This window comes from Trachemys scripta, chromosome 1 (assembly GCF_013100865.1).
Source record: "Trachemys scripta elegans isolate TJP31775 chromosome 1, CAS_Tse_1.0, whole genome shotgun sequence".
Taxonomy (NCBI): domain Eukaryota; kingdom Metazoa; phylum Chordata; order Testudines; family Emydidae; genus Trachemys; species Trachemys scripta.
The window spans coordinates 265301085-265321004 of record NC_048298.1 but is presented as its reverse complement, the minus strand read 5'-3'; the positions used below and the strand labels follow the sequence as shown (position 1 = coordinate 265321004).

The window sequence follows — 19920 nt, the reverse complement described above, 5'->3', positions numbered from 1 at the left end:
AGATTTTGATTCCATAGCTAGTACATACCTGGAGGGAGAGGAGGAAGCAGATTCATTAAGTTAACAATTACAATTCCTGGGATAGTGCTGTGATATTATGAATGGCTTTTGATGGTAGCAAAGAGGTATGTTGCTTTTTATTGCTGGCAAAGAAAAAATGGACAAATTGAAACAAATATTTTTGTTCTTTTAGCGCAGGGGTTGGCAACCTCTGGCATGCGGCTCACCAGGGCCGGGTCGGTTTGTTTACTTGCCGAGTCTGCAGGTTCGGCCGATCGTGGCTCCCACTGGCCGCGGTTCGCCAGCCCAGGCCAATGGGGGCTGCGGGAAGCGGTGCAGGCTGAGGAATGTGCTGGCTGTGGCTTCCCGCCGCCCCCATTGGCCTGGAGCGGCGAATCGCGGCCAGTGGGAGCCACAATCGGCCAAACCTGCAGACGCGGCAGGTAAACAAACCGGCCCGGCCCGCCAGGGTGCAGCAAGCCATGTGCCAGAGGTTGCCAACCCCTGTGTTAGCATGTTAAGGATGATAATGTTGCACTGGCAACCTAAATTATGGTATTTCCTAACTTTTGAGTGCTTGACTTTTCAACCTTACTGTTTTTCATGTAGCATTTTTGTGTGTAATCTGTTTTATATGATATCGGTACATGTGCTCTTCCACCCTCTCCAGCCCCAAGTTTCCCCTTGTTAATTCATTTCTTTTGAAAGATTCTAATCGCACTTTCCTGGTTTTCATTATACATTTAAATTCTAAACTAAGTGACACATTTAAAAAGTCATTTAAGTGAAAACAGAATATTTAAAATAATGAAATGGTTTGTTTGTCTGTAATAAATGGCTTTCTCTTAACACTGTTCTTTAGTTCTTTTGTCTTATGTTTGTTTTACATGCTTAGCACGGCCAGTTTAGGGAGTCTAGGAGTCTGTTTGATGAAATATTCCTCAGTCCACCAGAGGTATGGTACAGTTCTATCTAGTTTAGAAATTGTTGTGAATTTTCCTGCTGGTAAACAATGATGGGTTCCCTTACCCACTTCAGAATTATCTTATCACCATTGAAATCTCAGAATTGTTGCATATGCTAAATATGTGCCATTTTAGAATCTGTATTTGAATTATGCTAATATTTATATCAACCCTTTTTTCAGGGGATTATAAATACAGTTAAAAAAAATTATTCTGAAAACCATTTGCGTTATATAGAACTGCACCAGCTAACTGTCAAACGGGTTCCTTAAGACTCTACTCTCTTAATTGACTAGCCAATTTTTCTTAGGGTAGACCCTACATGCCAAGTTTCAGTTACAAGAAAGTTATAAACCCCTGAAAAACATTCATAATGGAGCTGATGATAGAACCTTATTCATAGTGGCAGTAACAGGTGCCACTAAAATGGAAGATGCTGGAAAGTTAGTGCCTTTCTGTTTACAGGATATGCTATTGTATTTGTGAGACTTACCAGATTGCAACATTTAAGGAGGTAAAACGCATTAACAATCTTTTAGTTCTGGTCTTCAAAAACAAATCAGTTGTATAGACAGAAGTATATCATAAGATCTGTAACAGTTACAAAAATATGTATGAATTTTTCGGGCATAGAGTAACCAGGTGTCCCGGTTTTATAGGGACAGTCCTGATTTTTGGGTCTTTTTCTTATCACCTCCCCACCTCCTGTCCCGATTTTTCACACTTGCTGTCTGGTCATCCTATTTGGGCTGCATAATCCACTGTATGAACTATACAATAAAAGGGGTTAAGTGAATTAAAGTTTTTTTGTTTAGCTCTCTAAAGGCATCAAGGGCTTACAGTTGGGAAGCAGAGACAGGCTTTAATTTTTATAGAATGCTTTGAATCAACATAACTGTGACAGCGTTTAAAAGAGAACTGGATAAATTCATGGAGGTTACGTCCATGAATGGCTATTAGCCAGGATGGGTAAGGAATGGTGTCCCTGGCTTCTGTTTGTCAGAGGTGGAGCTGGATGGCAGGAGAGAGATCACTTGATCATTACCTCTTAGGTTCACTCCCTCTGGGGCACCTGGCATTGGCCACTGTCGGTAGACAAGATATTGGGCTAGATGGACCTTTTGGTCTGACCCAGTACGGCCGTTCTTATGTAACATTATGTGTTTGTAGCAGTTTCCACCTATTTAAAAAAAAAATCTTTATAACAAGATATTAAGCAATAATGGGGATTCAGTTCTGGTCACCACATGTCCAAAAAATTAAAAAATTCAGAGACCCCATTAAAAACACCAGGAGGAGGCTGGGGGTATTTACTTTTCAAGAAAGACTGAAACATCTAAAACAAAACTATACAAAACAAGATTTTCTGTACAGTAACTCCTCGCTTAGTCGTCCAGGTTAATGTTGTTTCGTTGTTACGTTGCTGATCAGTTGGGGAGCATACTTATTTAAAGTTGCACAATGCTCCCTTATAACGTTGTTTGGCAGCCGCCTGCTTTGTCCACTGCTTGCAGAAAGAGCAGCCCGTTGGAGCTAGCTGGTGGGGGCTTGGAATCAGGGTGGACCGGCAGCCCCCCATCAGCTCCCTGCTCCCCTAAGTTCCCTGTGCAGCAGCCGCCCAGCAGGCTATCAATTTCCAGCAGTCCCTCCCCCCCCACTGCCATGTGCTGCTGCTGCCCTCTGCCTTGGAGCTGCTCCTGGGAGCCTCCTGCTTGCTGTGCGGTGGGGGGAAAGAGGGGGGAGAGAGGGAAGAGCGGGGCTAATGTCAGGGTGTCCCCTTCTCCCCCCCCCCCCGCTCCTGCCCCTCGCTTACCCCATTTTCATAGAGTGGGGAGGGAGGGGACACGACAGGGCTCAGGACGGAGGGAGCATGCTGGCAGCGGGGGCTGTCTCAACTTGCTGATCTACTTAAAAAGGCAATGTACTTAGAGTGGAGTCGGCGTACTTAAAGGGGCAATGCACATCTCTCTCACAGGTACACGTATTTTTGGTCATACCTGCTGAAATATTACTTCATTTGTAAAATTATAAGTTTTATATTTTGCTGTGGCTAAAAACAGTAAATAAGCAAATAAATAATCTTGCTAGTTTGGTATTATATGTCTGTTTTTCCCTTAATGTAGATGAACTAAAATAATATTAATATAAAATTAGGACTGATGGGTGTGGGGGGGAGACTCTTTAAGAAGCTAAAAGAATTTATTTTTTTCTCTCCTGACCATTATGCTGTTTGCAGCAAGAGGAAGCCTGTCTTGCCACTTTTAAACAACGGCATCATTATTTTTTAGCTTTTCATCACCTTATGCACTTAGCCTTAAGTACACATCTTAAATACACATTTTCAAACCTTCTATTAAAATTCCTCTAAACAGATAATACAGATTTCACATGTATGGATAAGAATTTTATTGAGTGAAAGTTGCTGTTTCTAGTTTAGCGTTTAAAATTGGACCTGGAATAAGATCAAACAGTGAAAGGGTCAGTGTTTGGATGTCCAAAGTTACATGAAGTGGCTTTAAAATATTTATATTTTTGGTACTTTAAAGAGGACTGTTGTACACTATTTTTTGGTCAGTTACAACTTTGCATTTTTGCCATGTAAATTCATAATCATCAAATTAAATGAATATATTTTTTTCTCTAACTGTATCATGACACCTAAAATTCTATGTGTAGGCAAGACAAATGCCAAACTACGTATACATCTTACCTCTTATCAAAATCGAAGATTGAGATGAGACATTTAAATCATTAAAACAAAGCAAGGATTAGGTATTTCAGTGTTTTAACATGACTGAGGAATTTTGTGGATCATTATCTTGTAGGTGTCTCCTCGTATGTGACTTGACTTCTTAAAGAAGGTAGAAAATAAACTGTGATGCTTATTCTGACCACTGGTTTACAGTTGTGCTAGAGGTCTGCTAGGGCCATATTTTGAAGCCCAATCTGGATTTCCCACCCACCTGGAATCTGTCTGCACTACCATCTCTTCTTTTGGGCTCTGCCTGGTGGGGACTTTGTGCCTGTGAGCTGTCTCTAGCTGCCTCTTGCCCATGGGGTTGGTGCAGCAGCAGCTGTATGTCCCATTCCTGCCCATCTACACCTCACTGCACCGTATGGCATGCTGAGTGACTGGCACTCAGATTCATCAGCACACTCACTCCTCAGTGTGCACACCCAAACCTAACACTTGTAATTGGCTCTTGTTGGGTGTAGGCGCCTGTTGAGTTGCAAAGATCTAAATTGTGCCCCCTGGTGGTACTGTGTTAGTGAAGCTTTTGATTTGCTTTGATACATTATTTTGAAGTGTGCTACCACATGAGATTGTCTAGGATGGCAATCATTACTGTAACAGGAGCTTATTTTGTGCCCATGACAGTAGTTCATGCTAGAATTTCCCAATGTACATTGGGAAGCCCTAAGCAGTGTAATTAGGGCTTGAAAAGAAAAATATTTTGTCAGAGGAAATGACAGCTCTAATATAAAATGTGTACTACTTAGGTTTGATTGGATGTGGTATAGTGTTATAGTGCATTCATATTTAAATAAATCATTTTATTTAAACTTAGATTATTTAATAAGTGTGTATATATTTGGGATTATGTAAGCCTGCAAGTTTAGCATCTTAAGAAACTAGGTACTTCACTGTGTGCTATATTAAACTGACTTTCCTTATTCCAAATACTTAAATTTGGAAGCTTAAAAGCTGGAACTTACCCTACTTTGGTAGTGTAAAATGTTCTTATGTAAGTTGTCCCCTCTTCTAACCCAACAACTGAAAACTGTATGAAGATCTCACTTTAAAAAGATGAATTAAAATACTCTCTAGCTCTTGCATATAAATAAATATCTTAATACATATTATGTCTTTGTATTTGTACAGGTTGTGCCCTACAAAAATCTAACTTTTTGCTAGTGCTGGGATCTGAGGCTTCCAATATACCCTTAAAATCCAGTCTTCACCAACAGTATTTAAATATGATTGAATTGTAGTTACATAAAAACTGTTTAGCAATAAGGAGCTAAAATGGTCATCATAGCTATGGGAATTATTTAAAAATGTCTCTACAGTAAACATCCTTGTGTATAATTTATAAAGTATGTTGTGTTGAAAGATGACACTTTACTTAAAAACAAAAATCAGAAACCTCAGTGAATTTTGTGGTTCTAAAAATGTAATGATCCCTTGAACTTCAATAAAAATGTCAAGTATTTCTGATATGGTAAATATTAGTCAACATACAAAATATGAATTCCTTGACAACTTAGTGGTATCCTCTCAAGTTGGAAGAAAATAATTACCTGTTACATGAGAATAAATAGCATTTATTAAAAGTAGTTCATGCTAGAATTTCCCAAAATGTACATTGGGAAACCCTAATGCATTTATTAAAATGGATATTAGCTATTATATCTACATATTTGGTTGGCAATTACACTGCAATTATTGTCTTCTGTTTACATTGAGTACATGAATAGGCTATGTTAAAATACATTGGGCTAAATTCATCCATGGTGTAACTCCACTACTGAAGACAGTGGAATTACAGTGAGGATGGATTTTTTTTCTGCTAGGTGTTGCACATCATTTTGTCTCTCAAATGGTCTGTAGCTCAATTTAAACTGAATATATCAATTCCAATGTATGTGTTCCAGTTTCTTTCTCCAAAGTTCATTTGAGTTTCATTGATAACTGGGCTTTATCATAGTAAAGCAATAAACTTCATTTGTCTATAGCTTAATAGATTTAATAGTATTTTGTTCTTTTGAGGTTCGTTTATGTAGATCTGCCATCAAATGGGAATCTGATGTTTTGAAAATCACAATTAATAGTTTAAATCTGCAAGATGATGCATTAGCCTAAAGTTAACTTTCCTTCACTGTAAATCCAGGAAGAAGAATATCCACCTCGGGATGATTTCAGTGATGCAGATCAACTTAGAGTTGGCAATGATGGCATCTTCATGTTGGCATTTTTCAGTAAGTTATTTTTACATCCCAGATATTTGACGTGTATAGTTGAGATTTCCATTGGAACAGCGGAATATGAAAGATAGCCATAATAAACTGCATGAACACACTGTAACAAATGGAATCTTTTTACTTATATACAGATGTAAAACAGTACCTGTTACTCAGAAAAAGCAAGTATGTTGTGTTTTTTCAGTCACTTCTGAGAATGGTGTTAAAACTAACTTACACCTGTCACAGATAGGTCTGAACATATCCTCAGTTAATAGCCTCAGGAATATCAAGATTATACGGTGGACTGCATCATAAAGTTCTAACAGCTGCAGAACTGCTAACTTGAATTAAAAAATCTGGATGGCAGAAACGTGATTGATTACTCTTCTACCTGAAAATCTACCTGTAATACACGTATATGGGCGGCTTACAGACTAAATAGCTATGGAGGGATTTGTTCAGACCTACATAGTATTAATTCTTTTCAGTTGAACAAACTTAGGTATGTAAAATATAACTTTAAATTATGATCAGTTTAATAATGTAAAGCACTGTCTCCAGATAATCTTTGGATTGCCACCAACACTGCCTTAGCACTTACATTCACTGAAACTGTGTGCTGTGCACCATTTCTTTTCTATCAAATATACAGTAAAAGCTTTATCTGGCATGTTAGGGGAATCGGAGGGGGTGGGCGGTGCTGGTAAGTGGAAAAATTCTGGTTAACTAAGATGGAAGGAGTTTGGATGTGGGAGGGGATGCGGGAGGGGGTGCTGGATCCAGGCAGTACTCACCTTGGATAGCTCCGCATAAGCGGCTACCTGTCCCTGCTGCTCCTAGGCGAAGGCATGGCTAGGCAACTGCCTCTGCCCGCAGGCGCCACCTCCCAGCCAACGCTTGGGTTTAAAACACCAACCGGGAAGAAGGAAATGATTTAAAGTTCTGCAAGTGGTTATGTTAAAGAGAAATGGGATGAAATAACGAAAGGGGTACTTCAGCATGGAAATAAAAACTACACACTTTCCAGAGGGTGAGATCGGTAAGAGTTTGGAGAATTGTCCCCATTCCTTGGGGTATGTAAAACTAGATAATTCTGACCTATTCCCTACAGTACATTTTCTTGTGGCTTGCCCTAAGAGAGACATAACTCATTTTCTGTTGCTATGTCTACACTGCATATCACTGGCAGTGGTGTGTAAGGTATGTTTTGGTACATACCATAGTGAAAAGTAGGTAGTGTTCGCGCTGCACTGTGTAGCTACATGCTTCTGTGAAAGATACTGGTGAGGGGAGGCAGCAAGGAAAGGCTCAGCAGTGGGGAGCTGTTTGAGCACTGGGGAAACTACACTGTTAAAAATAGTTGATGTGGAGACACTGCTTGAGCGAGTAGGGTTCAGATGTGTCCTTACTCTATTTGCCTAAGCATTGCCTTACCATCTGCACTGCTATTGGTAGGGTTCGTGTAGTGCATGTGCTGTACATGCCGCTGAAAGGAGTGTGCAAAAAAGTGTAGACACACCCTATGATTGCCTGACTAGCTTCCAGCTTTACATTGTGATTTTTTTGAAACCAAAGATCACCTAAAACCAGATTTGCCACATTTAGTTTTAATTGTGTAAAACAGCAAAGGGGTCATTCATTATCTAAACTTGTTTTAGTTCAACTGAAAGAGAATCCGACAAACTTCTACTGTCCAGCTGGTGTTCAGAATCAGTTTATGATCTGTAGCTACCATCTAGTGGTAAAACTCTAAATTGCATTGAAAGTCATGTTTTCAAGCCATCTAGTGGCCATGTCTGTATTTTACAAACGGGAGGGGAAACCTCAGTGCTGGTACATTTAATTAAAAAAAAAAAAATCATATAATCTAGAGTTCTATATAAGCAAATATGTTTCCTTATAGAAATATAAGTATAGCATGTGCTGGAAGTGGTACATTGTAGGAGTAAAATAGTGATTCATATCGATAAAAACAGCAGAATGAATAGTAAATACATCTTTAGTAGAAGCTATTGCTGACATTAGCTGCCTTCGCGTCATGTAAAAAATGAGACATGGGAGTTCAGTAGCATCTTATTTTTATGCTGTAAAATATTTGTTTCAGAAGCATTATAGCTGAACAGCAAATCTGGACATAAATTAAATGATTAAAACTAAAAATATTGAACATAATTTATTTTTTCTTCATCCAAAATATATAGCAAAATTGTATGTGTCTTTAGCTGAGCCCTCTTCAGGATCACATCTTAATGTAGACTGAGTACGCGTTGAATTCCACATTCAAAGAGATTATCCAAAAATCAGATAGTGTAAGGATAGAAATGAATAAATGAGAGAGAGCCAGGTTTAGTAATGTTGAAGAACATGGCAGTAGTTTAGAACAATAAATTAATCCATCAGAGCAGATTATGCCAATTTTCTACCAATATTTGGACATAGTTGTAAAGGGAAATGCTGAGGTTAAGGAGTATAAACGAATAACAAGAAAAAAGTGCCATGCAATGAGGCTTTATGGCACATGGTAGAAATTGTGAGGATGCCAAGAGAGATATTCCTAATTGTTCTTAGGTGTGTATTTCTGGTATCTTAAAGCTTAAGAAGAGTGGCTAGTTCTTGTTTGAGTAGTGTCCCTGTGGGTGCTCCACTTGAGGTGCACATGCACCCCATGTGCCTTCGATCAGAGTTTTTTGGCAGCAGTACTCATTCGGTCTGCCCATGCACCCCAGGCATCCTCTTGCCCTGTACTGAGGGTATTTAGAACTGCGACAGCTGAACTGCCTTGAGTTCCTTCTCAACCATGCTGGCCAAAGATGGAATGTGCATAGTACTCAATACTTGTTCTTTATATTTTCTTTTTATAATAGCTTTTCTCTTAGTTAGTTAGTGTGGTGTTTCTTTTTGGGGGTCTTTTTTCCATTGGTTGAGGCTTTTGCCTCCTACCTTCATGCCCCCTTGTTTGAAGAAATCTGTATTTATTTTTGGGGCATGCCTAAGTCTCCAGGTTTCTAACGTTGCCTCACTTGCTGGGAGTCCTTCCCAGTTAGCGATGGCAACTTGCACTGTCTTCTGTCTTCAGAGATTCACACCTGCTTTCAAAGTGCAAAATCTGCATTAGTTTTAAGAGCTGCTCCAGGAGGGGCAGGGAGATTAACTTCATTTCCTTATGATGAGACGTTCCTTTTGTCCAGTGTCCAATCCAGCCCTTGAGACCACATCCCCCACCCCACCCAGTACAGTGGTTTCCAAGCAACCATTGTTCCCCATCAGCCTCTGGGAGACCTACAAATGACATGGGGAAAGACTTCTCCCTAGAGGAGTACTGAATCTTCTCAAAGAGCATACCTCTGAGATGCATTGTAACAAAGACCCCATGCCCCTCAAAGGCTTCCACAGAAGCTTCAAGTAGTCTTGGTACAAAGAGCTCTAAATCAAAGCCCTCAAGCACATCTAAATTCCACAGTACCAACTGAAGACTTCGGTACCATAGAAACATGACTCTGCTGATAGAGATTCCAGGGACTTCACATAGAAGAAGTTGGCACCTCCGGCAGCTTTGACTGCATCTTTGGCACCGCAGCAGACATTCAAGCAGGCATTGGTGCCTCCAATACCTTCCTCGGTGCTGGAGGCCTCCACATGTGCAGCCCACCAGGTTCCCACACAACTGTACCCAGTGCTGCAGGAGTTCAGGTTTTCCAGGGATTTGCTTGTCTTCAATGAACTTGTCTCCTTTATTGATCTCAATCAGACCCCCAGTACTGCAACCTCCACTATCTCCAGTACCTCATATCTGACTGGTACTACCTGATTCCCCAATACCCATGCATACGGAGAGACAAACCATCATTCCTCCTTTGTTTGTGCCTCCATGAGACTGTGTGGATGAGAGCTCTTCAGACTCTCAGATTTTGTTCAGGGCTCTTAAGATTCCTGCCTAGACCACGGTCTCCTGAATTTGCTTCATTGAGGGGTACTTGTAAGCTTGGGAGACCTCTGTGTGCTCAGCACCCTCTTTGGTACAATTAGTCCTGGATACCTTTCCTGTTCCGTTGTTGTCCCTCCCTGGCCATATTAGGACCCTTGGGCTTTTATCACCAACAGTTCTCCAGGGTTGCAGGGAATGCCAGTGTCAGCACTCAATCAGTTCCCTCCGCTCCTCCACAACAATCTACACCACTGGTGGAGAAGGTTGAGGATCAAGAAAGGAGAGCTGATAAAGAGGCGACCCCAGAGACTATTATTTCATCATCCTTCTGAGATGAAGTTGTTATGCCTTCTCTGTTCCATAGATGACTTGAAATAATTTCAGGAGTTGATACAAAGAGTAGCAGATGCTCTTCATATCCCATTAGAAGGATTACAGGAAACCAGCACAAATTGCTGGATGTTCTTCACACACCATCTTCAACACAAGTAGTCCTTCCGGTAAACCAAGTTTTGTTAGATCCCGCCAAGACAATTTGGCAGACCCCCCGCTACTGGATCCCTGAACAGCTGAGAGAGCAGACACAGTACTACGTTAAATAGCATAATGGCCAACAAGGGTCAGGCTAGAGACTCTTGCCTACATGCTCGGGGTATTACTGATCGCCATATTTGGGGTCGGGAAGGAATTTTCCTCCAGGGTAGATTGGCTGAGCCTCTGGAGGTTTTTCACCTTCCTCCGCAGCATGGGGCAGGGATCGCTAGCAGGAGGGTCTCTGCCGATTGAAGTCACTAAAACACAGGATTGGGGACTTCAACGGCAGAGTCCAGGGAAGGGTCTTGTGGCCTGCAGCATGCAGGGGGTCAGACCAGATGATCATAATGGTCCCTTCTGACCTTTATGGCTAGTGGTTCAGACTATCTTCCCATTCTGCACCAAACTCCTTAGGTGTGGATTCAGTAATGAATCCACAGTCCCAAATGATAAAGACCAAAAGTGCAAAGACTTTGATTGCAAGTTAGTTGTCTGCCACCCTGCAATGCAAAATTGCTAATTGCCAGGTGATTTTGACAAAACATAATGACATTAACTATTCAAAATTTAATTCCCTATTGAACATCATCTGCAAGAGCTGAGGGAACATCTTCAGGCTCTCATCACAGAGGGAAAACTTCTTGCAAGGACATCTTTGAGAACTTCTCTTGATTCTTCCACACAGCAGCAGCCCACTCTATTTTTACAGCTGTAGTTCTGTGTCCAGTGTTGTGGAAATCCCGAAGATGGCAGCCACATGAAGTCCAGAACACTCTAGAGGACCTCCCCCATGATGGTCTTAACTTAGTCAATAGGCAATGATTTCCTGCATTTGTTGGAGTATAGGGCCACCCTTTGGTTGTTGGGTGTATATAGGCCTGTAAACAGGGAGATTTAGTTTGGTTTCAGACAGCTCAGTTTCCCATTTCTACCATAGTGTGCTGGAGCCACCTAAAAAGAAATCCAGAATGGAGAGGTGAAAGTTCTTGATCATTCCACCTGAATTGATGCAATAGCCTTCATCTACAAAGTTTTCATTCTGACCATAAACATGTCCATTATCCAGACCTGATGCTGTACATTCCTGCCCCCTCAATCCTCTCACTTTTGGGGATCATCAAATTACCTCCAGCAAATGGATTTTGGGGGTCATAACATTGGGCTTTTCCATCCATTTTTTTTAGGATCCTATCAGTATAGACTCCTTCCTTGTATTCTCTACCAATGGTGAGTAATAATCTTCTTTGAGTGCTTGCATGTGTCCATTCCAGTGTAGAGGTGTGTGCGTCCCTAGATAGTTGCTGGAAATTTTTCCCGTAGTGGTATCCTTTGGGTCTGTTCTAGCACCCCTTTGTGTTACACACTCACAGCATCTGTATGAAGGGCCCTGCCAAGCCCACTCCTCTTCAATTCCTCCTTACTGCCCATGACGGTTGCTGGCACCCTCATTGCCTAGGCAGTTCCTCTCTTAGTGGATTTTCTGTCAATTTTAGTGTAAATAGTTATTACAGTTTTTAGTAATTAATGGAGTTTTAATAGTTCTATATGGTTTGGGCTCCTCCGCTCTTAGATAGTGGAGCTGTCCACTGTCCTGGTGCCGAGGCTTGCCTTGTTCACTGTGGTTCAAGCCTTGAGCTTCATACAATAAGTCTATGTCTTTGAGCAACCTGCACTTGACCTGCCTCAAGTGCTTAGGGGAAGCTCATAGGAAAGTCCACTGCCAAATTTGCAAGGAGTTCAAGCCCCGGACCCAGAAGGACTGAGTTGCTTGATTTGAAGGTCTTCCTCATGGAGGCGTCCCTCAGACTGGCCTTGGAGCTGTGCTCGGAGTCAGCACCAAGTGCCTTGACCTCGGTTCAGCGCGCTCCTCCATCATCCTATGTCTCCTGGTATCAATTGTCTTCCCTAGTGCCCAAGAAAAAACATGTCCAGCAGTCCTCCCTGATCCTTGTTCAAAGGATAGAGATCATGGGGGCAGTACTCGACTCGATGTAAGCAAGGGCTCTGCTTCTGGACAAATGGCTCCTCTTGATCGTGTCCCTGATAAGATCTCTCCAAAGTCATCGGATGATGACTGTGCAAAAGTGCCTGAGTCTTATAGGTTACGTGGAGTCATGCACATACATAATGCAACATGCGAGACTAAGACTCAGGCCTCTACAAGCCTGGCTAGCCACGGTCTACTCCCTCTCTTGCCATCACCTGGATTCTGTGTTCATGGTTCTGGTACAGGTCCTCAAGTTGCTGGTATGGTGACTGCACAGCCTCATGGTATGTGCAGGTGTGGCCTTCTCTAGCCATCCTTGTTTCTGGTATGCAACACATCAGCCCTTGGCTGGGGAGCCCACCTGGGGTCCCTCAGATCTCTAGGTCTTTGGACTCCAAGAAGAGCTTTTCCTGCACATCAATGTCAGGGAGCTCAGGGCCTGCCAGGCATTTCTACCCCACCTGTCACACACATCTATTTTGATCCTCCTGGACAATGACTGCTATGTTCTACATAAACAGGCAGGGCGTTCTGTGCGTTCTTCTCCGCACTTCCCCCCTCCGACCACCACCATTAAGCAATCAGCCTGTGGGAGCTCTGTATCAATCACTCTATCAATCTAGGGGCATCTTGCCTTCCCAGGACTCATAACCAGCTAGCAAATTGCCTCAGCAGACCTTTCTTCTCTCACCAGGAGTGGTCTCTGTCTAGACATTGAGGGACATCTTTCAAGTGAGGGGGGGACTCTGTTGCACTTTATTGCACGAGTCTAAATGAGCCCATGGGTCACTGCCAATTCATGCCTGCAGCTCCTCAGGCAGCATGAGCTTTTGTCACGGTACATGCCTGTTTACATTTACTGTGCTTTCAGGATAGTTTATACCCTTAACAGAGACACTCTGAACAAGTTGCTCTCGATTCTCAGCCATGTGCTAATTTCTCTCAAGTAGTGGAAGAATCCAAACAAGGTATGCTGAGGAGTTCCCTTCAGCCACCCCCCTCTCCCGCTTTCACAATAGTTTTGGATGCGTCACTTCTAGGATGGGAGCTCATCTACAAGTCCACACTGTCCAGGGCTCATGGTCCACCAAGGAGTCTGTCCTACATATTAACTCTCTGGAGCTCAGGCCTGTAAGATGCTTCCCATCATTTCCTCCCTGTGACAGAAGGTCAGTCTCCAGTACAGATAATGTAATTAATTGGCACAGTCCTGAACTCAACAACGGCCAGAGCTTTCCTGGTGAGGTTTCATACAATGCAAAGCTTTATTCTAGACTTAAAGGCTCATTTGCTCACCACAATGCAAAACTGTTCAAGGGTACTCAGTAACATGTCAGAGTGCACTTGGGTAGTCCAATACGCCAGACTGCCTTTCAGACTTCTCAAGGCTGGTTGGCTGAGGTGCGCTCATCAATGAGACACCACATAGACATGTTAGTGCACATTCCAAATTGGATCCAATCTGCCTTAGATTGGAGGATGGATCCAGCCCATATTTATGAGGAATTTCCCTTTGTCCTGTCTCGGCTATCTTTTACCTTAGTCACAGATGCCTCGGACCTCTGATGGGGAGCTCAATTGGGATCCCTGCAGATACAAGTTTTCTGGTCTCTCCCAGACTTGTGTCTCCACTCTGTGATATTTATGTGTAGCTATCTGATTAGTTTGCATGGTGTTACTTCTGTGCATCAGCGAAAGGGACATGTTGGTGCTGACTGACAATAGTATGGTCCTATTTTATGTAAATGGATGGTGGGACATCCAGTCCTCATTACTTTGCCCCAAAGTTATTCTGCTTTGTCTGCATTGCCAGCTCTATACTTCTGAAAGCAGCCTACCTCCCGGGGCTCAGAACAGGATTACAGATTGTGTTAGCGTTGTTTATCACCACGAGTGTTCCCTTCACCCAGATGTAGTAAGGTCCATTTTCCAGCTCTGGAACACCCCAAGTGGATCTGTTTACGAGAAGATGACAGAAAATGTCACCAGTTTTGCTCCTGGGCAGGTTCATTAATGAATATTTTTTCACTGCAGTGGTCGGAGGGTCTACTGTACGCTTCTTCTCTCCTGCCCCCACCCCCCTTTCTTCTGTACAGAGCTCTGTGCCAGGTCAAGCCAGACAAGGCCCAGGTTATACTGATCATTTTGGTATGGCCCATCAGCATTGTTTTTCAGAGCTCTTGGACTTCTCCATCAGTCCACCATTGTCACTCCTGCTTCACACAGACTTGATTTCACAGAATTGTGGTCATCCCCTCCACCCCAGTCGTCAGGCCCTCCATCTGACGACCTGAAATCTTCGTGTTTAATATTTAGCAGAGAAGTTCAAGATGTGCTGCTGAATAGTGGAAAATAGTCAACTAGAACCTGGCTAAATGGAACAGATTTTCAGTCTGGTCCAGACTGGAAGGGGTTTGTTGGTTCTTGCTTCTATTCAGCATGTGCTGGACTATCTTCTGTCTCTAAAACATCAAGGATGGGCAGTTAGCTTGGTCAACATCTAGAGGCTATATCAGCATTTTATCCACCTGTTGATAACAGTTCTTTTCCAACCCGATGGCTGTAAGATTTTTAAAGAGTTTGGACAGACTATTTCCACAGGTATAGAACCCTGTTCCTTCATGGAGCATGAATCTAGTCTTAACAAAGCTAATGGGTGTCTCCCCCCTGCCCTGCACCCCCCCTTCCCCCAGTGACCTTTCTGTTGCACCTTTTGATGAAGCTGACATTTTTAATAGCCATTATGTCACCCAGGAGAGTGGTTGAGTTGAGGACTCGAATATCAGATCCGGCATATATGATTTTCTATGCAGAGAAGTATGTTTTGTCATCATCCAAGTGGTCTCCACTTTTCACATTAACTAAGCAATCTTTGTAATGACCTTCTTCCCAAAGACTCGTGATAATACGGGGGAGGAGAAACTTTATACTCTGGATGTTCAAAGAGCTTTACTGTTTTATCTGGAATGGACTAAACCTTTTATGTCTTCAACTCAATTGTTCATTGCATTTGCGGACAGAATGCAGGCCAGTCCTGTTTCCACTCACTGGATTTCTTCTTGGATATCCAGTTGAACTTGTCAGTCACAAGTTGGCTAACGTGAATCTGCCAGCTAGCGTTGGGTCAATCGACTAAGTCCAAGGCAACCTCCCTGACTTTTTTGGCCAGCGTTCTGGACATTGGCGAAGCGGCAACCTGGTCATCATGTCATGCTTTGGCTTTCACTACACTACCTCTCAACGACCTAGAAATGATGCTAAATTTGGACAAATGGTTCTCCAGTCCCTCTTTAAAATAGACTCTGAACCCACTTCCAATTGGGACTGCTTGCGAGCAGCTCCTTATAGTGGAATGGACATGTTCAGTCACTCAAAGAAGAAACTGTTACTAACCTTTCTGTAACTGTTTTTTGGGATGTTGCATATGTCCATTCTACAACCTGCCCTCCTTCCCCTTTCTATCGGAGTCTTCCACTAGGAAGGAACTGGGGTGTGGGGGGGGATTGGAGATGGCTCCACCCTTTACGCCTGAGCTCTGTGCAGAAGGCACCAGAGAGTGCTCAGGCCACCCCAACTGGTACTGCTAAAGGGAAAACTTTCTGAGAACTGTGAATTGGAGTATGCGCACACTCGCAGTGGAATGGACATGTTTAACACCTCTCGAAGAACAACTGTTATGGGAGGGTAAGTAACTTTCTTTTGTTTTTTCAAGAGAAACCTGTCTGATCTGTTTCTTTACCATTTCTCCCACCCTGCTGAAGTTGCTTAGGAAGACTTTTGTCCTAATTTGGGCCCCTACATTATTTAGTACAGTAGTAATGAGAAGGTGTGGTTGGGAATCCAGAAAATGGTATATATTTTTTTTTTCATGTGCTCATTTCTACTTGAGCAATTCTATAAAGTCTCTTCATACAGCAAGGATTTTTGTATAGGATACTGAAGTATACACAGAAGAGTAAAAAAAAATGAAACAACTTCATGAAAAATTGCTGATATCCCTTTTCTCTTTTGACTGCCGGATGTGATCTCTTGATATTTTTAGCCTGGGGTTTGGCTCATAGGTTAATGTATCACTAGTTAACCTAAACATATGGCACACCTCTAATGTAAATGTCTACTAATGTACTATTTCAAAGAATGATGCAGATACAAATGGCAATCTTAACCCATTGCTCTGTGTTGGATATTTTTTTACATATAAATCTTTTACATCTTTTTTTGTGAGAATCCTCTTAGGATGGTTCAGTATCATACTACTACAATTTCATAAGCCTGGGCTTGGAATTGAGCGCTAATATATCCGGTGTTCAATGGACAGTAGAATGGAATATCTTTAGTTTTCATTTTGAAATCCAAAGACTTCGGTAGGTGTTAATTTTGTAGGAGCTTTAAGTGAAAGTTCTAGCTGTTATCTATTTATTCTAAAGATAAAGATCTACCATTCAAAAATTTAAACAGTATAAAAAGTTAATGTATACACCTGCCAAGTATCAACTCTTGGATGTAAATACTGGAATATCATATTTGTATGTATTAATAGTGGGCATATTGACATGTGAATTGGCTAAAAGAAAACCTTAAATGTCAGATATCCAGGAAGGCAGCTTTAGTTTTGCTTCAGCTCTTCAGTGTTGAATGAAGCAGTTATGCATTGTAGTGATGCATCATGCTCCTTGAAGGCTGCTGCTGTTGATTTCAAAAACAAACCGGATTCCAGTGTTGTCACTACAGGTAAATTAAAAAACGTTTAATTCTGAGAGCGTGACTTTAATGAAAGCCAAGAAATTCAAATATGGCAGGCAGTCTGTACTTAACTTTAATGTCACAGAGGCAGTGTCTGCAGGAGTGTGAGGAGTTCAGAGGACATTAACATGCAGCTATGTCTTGAAGTCAGCTGAGTGCTGCCTTGCCACTTGCTATATGGATAATTTCAGCATATTGCTCTTAAGTCCAATGGTGTTCTGACCCTACTTACAGGGAGTTTTAAACATTAATACAAAAAGTTTTATTTTAACTTTTTTTTAATAGTGCAAATTTAGTAGACAATTACACCTTAATAGATTTTTTTTCATGTTTTATAAATAGCCAAAACTATTTTTGGGAAAATGACTTTAAAACTGCTGCAGAGACCTTAGCTAAAGTAATAGTATAAGGCCAGGAGACCCCTATATCATCTAGTCTGACATCCTGTATATCACAGGCCACCAAAACCACCCTAAACCCTCTCACTAAACTGAACAAACAAAACTAGACCAAAGTGTTACAGCCCAAAGGAGACTAAAATATTGTGTGCTCAATGAAGAGACTAGGAGGGACCATGGTGCATCAATGCCCGAGCCCCCTGCAATGGCAGGAATTATCTGAGATATACCCAGATGATCAGGAACAACTATCCGAATTCCATGCTGCAAGAAGAAGGTGAAAACCTTCCAAGGTCACTGCCAGTCCTGCATATAGTGATCAGTTAGACCCTGAACATGTGGGCAAGAACCAGTCAGCTAAGCCGCAGAGGAGGTGTATGTGGGGGGAACTGGTGCCACTTCAGAGCACTCATCCAGTCTATCGAGTGTTCTGTCTCTACCTGTTGCAACCTCTGATCCTTCAGAGCAAGGAGACCAAAACAAACAACAAAAAAACAGAATATACTGGCAGTGGGGATTGGAATCCCTTCCTTACCCTGTAGCTGACTGGCTGAAGCCCTGAAGCACAAGATTTTTAGCGCTGCTGAACCAGGTGTCACGTCATTGCAAGCAACCCAGTGATATGACGCTGCTCATAAATTTGTTCATCTCTCTTAAGTGTTTACGTTGTTTGTCTGCATAGCTTCTAGTGGAAGGCTGTTCCAGATCACATTTGCCTCTTTTGCAGCTGCATCCCATTGGTGGCTCATTGACATCCTATGATCGACCAGTACACCAAGTCTCTTCTCCTGTTACTTCCAACTGATGAGCCCTCAGCCAGTAGCAGAAATTCTTATTAAGCACTAAGTGCATGATCCTGCACTTTATGCTATTGAATTTCAGTCCATTTCTGTTACTCCAGTCTTCATAGTCATCCACTTTCTGTGTAATACTCCGATACTGTTGTGTATTGACAATGCTTCCCGACTTTGTACCATCAGCAAATTTCATTAGGACGTTCCCACTTTTTGTGACAATAATAAAAATATTAAATCACATTGGTCCTTGGGGAACTCCATTAGTAACTTCCCTCCAGTCTGATGGTTTACCTTTTAGCACAACCTTTGCCTTCTCTTTAAGCAGTAACTTACCCATCTTACTGTTCTTGTCCTAAACCCCATTTTTCTAATTTATTAATTTCCCATACGGTACTGTGTCAAATTCTTTACTGAAGTCCAGGTATTTTGGATCTACTATATTTCTCTCTCCCTACAAAAAAAAATAAATTGTTTTTAAATCAGTTTTACCTTCTCAGAGGGAAGGCAGGTTAGTTGGGCATGCTCTACTTTCAGGAAACCAATGTTGCATTACATCTGCTTTTCCATTTGCCTCCATGAATTTAATTTTCTTTTCTTCATCATTTGTTCTAAAGCTTTGCATACTACTGAGGTCAGACTAACAGGTCTGTAATTGTTTGGATGACTTTTTCTGCCATTCTTAAATATAGATACAAGGTTAGTTCAGTATGACTGGAGAATAACTAACCCCAAATAGATAGAATTATCAAAAATCCTTGCGAATGAGCTAGCAATCTCGTGTGCCAGTTTTTTCAGTATTCTGGGATGAAAAATATTAGGTGTCCCCCCCCCCCCTCCTCCCCCACCCCAGATTTGAGTGCAGTAGTAATTGCTATTTCTATACACACATTTCCATCAGCCGTCCTGCCTTCATATCCAGGTTCCATCTTGCAATTATTGAACACAGAGGTAATGTATTAATTTAGTTTTGGGGCTGTAGAGATTATTTTTTAAACTCTTCCCCATCCACACTGCACAGCAGCCCAGCCATATCCATCCATCCTTTTTATTTCTATAACAAAGTCTTAAATTAAAATAAATGTTTGACAGCTTGACTTTGGGCAATTCTTACTTCATTCATATGTTTTTCTAACCTCCATGATGTAGCTTTCTTTGCTGATCAGTCCCTTTTTTCCATTCCATATAGGCTTTCTGCTTACTCCTGATAACCTTTTTAAACTGATTATTCATCCAGTTGGGTCTGGAGCCTTTCCCTACAAGTTTTTTGCTCCTGACTTGGGGCACAAATTTCAGATAGTAACAATGGTTCTTCAAGTTGTCCCCCTATGGGTGCTCCACAACCCGCCCTCCTCCCCCTACTTGAGAGTTCTCATTTATGACTCTGTGGTACAGAAGGAACTAATGGGGATTAGCCCATGCACGCTGGCTAGCCTTGTGGCACAGCACAAAGACAACGCATGCGCGGGCCCAACAGACACTGCTACTGAAGTTCTCCAATAAGTAGCATAGGGACACAAATGCACGTACAGTGGAGCACCCGTAGGGATACATCTTGAAGAATCATCATTACTGCACAAGGTGAGTAACTTCTTCTTCAGAGTAAGAG

The 19920-nt window shown here is 41.9% G+C and overlaps 1 protein-coding gene across 2 annotated transcripts in view; it reads left to right on the top strand.

Moving 5' to 3' along the window:
• NDFIP2 (Nedd4 family interacting protein 2) overlaps positions 1 to 19920 on the top strand; it is a 69571-nt gene that overhangs the window by 30704 nt on the left and 18947 nt on the right. For both annotated transcript variants that reach the window (XM_034758279.1, XM_034758281.1), the window contains exon 4: positions 5858 to 5945. In XM_034758279.1, the coding sequence (XP_034614170.1) occupies positions 5858 to 5945 (88 nt within the window). The remainder of the gene's footprint in view (positions 1 to 5857; positions 5946 to 19920) is intronic.